Source organism: Pinus tabuliformis, chromosome 5_1 (assembly GCF_031772625.1).
Source record: "Pinus tabuliformis cultivar Carrire ecotype Pingquan chromosome 5_1, CPIR1, whole genome shotgun sequence".
NCBI lineage: Eukaryota > Viridiplantae > Streptophyta > Pinopsida > Pinales > Pinaceae > Pinus > Pinus tabuliformis.
In genome coordinates, this window is record NC_142305.1 from 578,027,575 (window position 1) to 578,032,126 (window position 4,552).

Sequence of the window (4,552 nt, forward strand, 5' to 3'; positions counted from 1 at the left end):
GAAGTGATTGGTGGCTGCTTCTTTTATGGAATCCTGGGTGTTGTAGCTATTCCCCTCGCTATCCCTAATTGTGCTCACCGTATTTCGAACCTTTCTAATTGTAGCCTGCTTATGAAAATACGAAGTATTTTTGTCTCCCTCGTGCAGCCACAGCTGCCTTGACTTCAGTCTCCATTTAGTTTCTTCATCCCTTATAGTTTGTCTTAGTTGGGTATAAAGTCTTATTTCGTTCTCTTTGGCTTGGTGGGAAAGCCCAAAGACTTCAATATTTTGCTGCACTTCCTCAAGATCTTTCTTAATTTTCTTTTTACTCAACTCGGGCTCTTGGTAATTGCTCTTTGCCCAGTTTTTTAAAGCCTGTCTTGTTCTCTTTAATTTTGTCTCCCAGATATAAGTCGGGGAGCCTTCTACATGTTGGGTCCAAGCCTGCCACACCGTGTCTTTTGCAGCAGGGATACGATTCTAGAGGGAACAATATTTGAAAGGAAGAGGTCCTAGCTGGCAATGACTGTGCAGAGTAAGAATTATTGGATAATGATCAGAGGCGGAGACATTAAGAATGTTTGACTGGCCAGTAGTGAAGGTGGACAGATATGTTATATTTATGAGGAACCTGTCAAGGCGCTCCATGATGTTGCCAGCTCCTAATCGTCTGTTGCTCCAGGTATACCTGCGGTTCTTGGGTTTGATATCAATCAGATCTTGATCCTGCATAATGTTCTCAAGTCGATTTCTGAAAGGGTCTGGGTTGAAGTTTCCCCCTCTTTTTTCGTTGGCATGCAAAACCAAATTGAAGTCCCCTGCAAGAATGAGATTGTTGTCCTGTTCTTCTTCTATATTTGTTTCCAAAGTGTTCCAGCACACTTCTTTCTCCCTGTATTGATTCAGAGCATAAATATTGTAGATTTTTACCGTTGATCCATCTTCCTTGCTTTCTAGATTAACACTGATCCAGTTCTGATGTATTTTAGTGGATTTGCAGCTCCATTTGTTATTGTCCCACATTGTTAGGATGCCACCTGAGGCTCCTCTTGCTTCACTTGCACAACCACTGTAACGCTTTTGCTGGCTGATGACTCTATTAATTTCAGATTGATCTTGCTTTGTTTCTTGAACAAGGACGATTTCAGGCTTTTCACTTTGGATTAAATCCTTAAGGGCTGCTATCTTGGAGGGGTGCCCTAGTCCCCTACTGTTCCAGGATAGCATTTTCATCATGATTTACCAGTTACATGGAGAGGTGCTCGCCTCTCTTTGCCTTTGTTATTATTTTCTTTATCCGAGTGTCCAAGGATAAAGGATTCTATAGGAGTCTGAGAGCCCATGGCGATATCTTTCTGAGTACTTTCTTCTCTCTGCTGTTTGGCCGATTTTCTGCCAGGCCCTTTTTTGGGAACATCACTGGGCGCTCCATGATCCTTTGAAGAACTTCTGGTTATTCTGGCGGAGGGGGTATTAGGGGAGGGTTGAGAAATGTGAGGGGGAGAGGGATGGAGAGGAGGATCAGATGAGGGGTCGGAATCTTCCTCAGTGAGAGATGCGAAAGGATTAGAAGATGGAGGAATGGAAGGATCCGCAGATCGAGGGGGAGAGGAGGGGTGATGGAGAGGAGGTTGCTGGGAGGAAGAGGAAGGAAGCTGGTGGGCTGAATGAAGATTGGAGGGGTGTTGGTGGGAAGGCCCAGGGGCTTCAGAGTCCGATGGTTTCTGAGGGGGTGATGATTTTTTTCTTTTAATAGTTTCCCATTGCCCTTCTTGCTCTTCTGTTTCTACATTTATGATTTTAGTACATCTATTTGCAAAATGTCTGTATTCGTGACATACCTTGCATTTGAAGGGGATCTGTTCATAATCCAGCTGCTGAATGTGGCACCAGTCGTCTACTTTCAGTTTGATGGCTTCCGACAGTCCACGCCCCTGATCAACTTCAACACAAATCCGCGCACATGCCTGCATGTTGTCTTTGGGTTCACTGCGGTCTATGTATTTACCGACCGCGTTATCTATTGCTTTGACTGAAATGTCACCCCAGCAGTGAAGAGGGAGATGGGGCAGCCTGACCCAGACTGGAACTGCGCTTGGAATATCTTGCTCTGGATCGAAATCCAGGGTCCATTTGTTGAGATAGAGACCCCTGGAGTCCATAAAGTAAGGCCCGTTTCTGAAGATTAGGTCCTTGTCCTCCTTAGTTTCGAAATGAAATGTGAAGTATCCTCTACCACAGAATCTGATGGATATTTTGCCTTGGATCTTGTCCGACCAGTTCCGTTCAAGCCACCTTTGCACTGTTTTGGGGGAAGGCCATAGTCTTGTAAATTGCCCGATTAATCCTTTCTCTGCTAAGGAAATGGCTGCCATGCGAGGAATGGTCGGAGGCAAATGAACTTCCTGTAAAATATCTAACTTCTTCACAAATTTCGTTGTTGTTGGCCTAGGTCTTTGCTGGGGAAGAGATTTAACCAGATTTGAGAAGGCTCGCTGTAGCTCCGGATCCCAACCGGGCGGATCCGGAGGATCCATGATGCTGGTCGATCAAGCTGATGCAGGCAAGCAGGCTCGAAGGCAGGCTCAGGTGCGCGCGCGCACAACAGCAACAGATTTTTTTTAAAAAAATTAATAGACATATTAACAAATAATAAATAATTAAATTAATCTATTCTTTTAATTAATTAATCAAACAAATTAGTTAAACATATTAATAGATAAATTAATCAAATTAATTAAAAAATTAGTTTTACATATAAATAATACAAATAACAATTAATTCAACAAATAACAAAATTAAATAATTAATTTATCCCTTTATAATCACTTTAATAAATTGATAATCATATTAATAAAAAATAATTAATTAAATTAATTAAGTTTATTTATCAAACAAATTGATTAATTTTATTAATCAAAGAAATTAATTAATTAAGTAATCAAGTCAATGAATCAATTAAACCAATTATTGAAAATAATCAACAAAATTATAAACATAATAATTAATTCTATAAATAATAAAATTAATTAATTAAGTTATCTCTTTATCTTATTAATAAATTAATAAATTGATTTATGTATTAAACTTATTAATAAAAAATATATAGTTATATATAAATATTGTAATTAATTAATTAATATTAAATAATAATAATAATAATAATAATAATAATAATAATAATAATAAATATAATAAATAAATAAATAAATAAATCTAGTAGGATAAGAGCTGACCTATTTCTTATTTCTTTTCTTTAATAACCCATATATATACACCCTAAATATAGCTCTTGATACATCATTAAGATTTGGAGAATATCTATTGACGCATCCCCTAATGATGGACTCACTTGGTAGTCCAAAACGTTGGGTACAAAAAACACTATAACAAGTCATTCCTACTCTTCTAAAACTTTGTATAAGTACTTCCCAAATCTAAGTAGAAATGTTGGGACTTGTATCAATAAAGGACTACCATTTGATGTAAATCTATTCACTGAGCTAAAGTGACCATTTCTCATTAATACAGATAGTTTTCCAGGATTCATGTGTCAAGCTTAATTGGTGATGTTTTTTCTACTTGTAATTCTGTAATATCTCTGTGTTTCGTATGTGTTTCTTTTCTCTATTATTTAAAATAAGATTATGGGATGAAATTGTTAATTACAACCTATCTTGGCTTTTAAGAAATATATATGTTTTCCAACTGAAATTAAATATAAAATTTTTAATTGATCTATGTTTAATTGGTTCTGGACCTTTTTCTTCCCTATTACTCCATCAAGCTCTAAAGATCCAAAGGCATGCCTACCTTTCCCTGTTATTTTTGGTCTGATATTTATGCACTTGATCACTCTAAGACTTTGAATACATTGTCCAATGGCCTTACCTTGCAGCCTCAACCAAAAAATTAAAAAAACAAACTCTAAACCTTACATCTAGCTTAAAATCCCACCACAACAAAGCTAAATTTGACAGAGATATCTCTCTCCATGTTTAGAAGGGCTAGCTTCTAAACTTAAAAGTGGTTCTGTGGTTACCTCTATGTTTCTTTCACAGCCTTAAGAAATTATGGAGTGATAACATCTTGGTGACCATATTGGGGACTTCAAGCAAATCGGATTTGTATTAATTTTTTCCTTAGTAAATTTTTGTTTCAGAACTTAAAGCTATTTCTAGGTTTTGTGGCTCAGAAATAGATTCTGATTTAAGGTTGTTTTCCACTTTAAAATTTGTATATATCTTATATGTGAATACTTAATAGTATATTTGGCTCCTAAAATAATTTATATTAGAGCTAATCCATATCCAAATCCACTGAAAATTGTAGATAATCCAGAAAAAATAATTAGAAAGAAAAGTGTATCTGAGAGTGAATCAAGTGAAGGTCCTCTTCCTAGGGTTAATTCCCTTCCTAATTTTGTCACTTTAGAATATATAGAATTTTATCTATCTTTTCAATATAGTCTTTTTAGAAGTAAATCTGATAACTTTGTGCCTAAAACTGTGATTGATGAAAGCCTACTAAAACCTTATAAATCAAATTCTCTTGATGATGAACTTAAACA

At 36.4% G+C, this 4,552-nt stretch overlaps 1 protein-coding gene across 1 annotated transcript; it reads right to left on the reverse strand.

Annotated features, from left to right (window-relative positions):
• Positions 1–462: 462 nt before the first annotated feature.
• Positions 463–1,218, reverse strand: LOC149166158 (uncharacterized). The gene has a single exon (XM_089430070.1). It carries the CDS (start codon positions 1,216–1,218, stop codon positions 463–465), a length of 756 nt encoding a protein of 251 aa, XP_089286196.1.
• Positions 1,219–4,552: the final 3,334 nt, after the last annotated feature.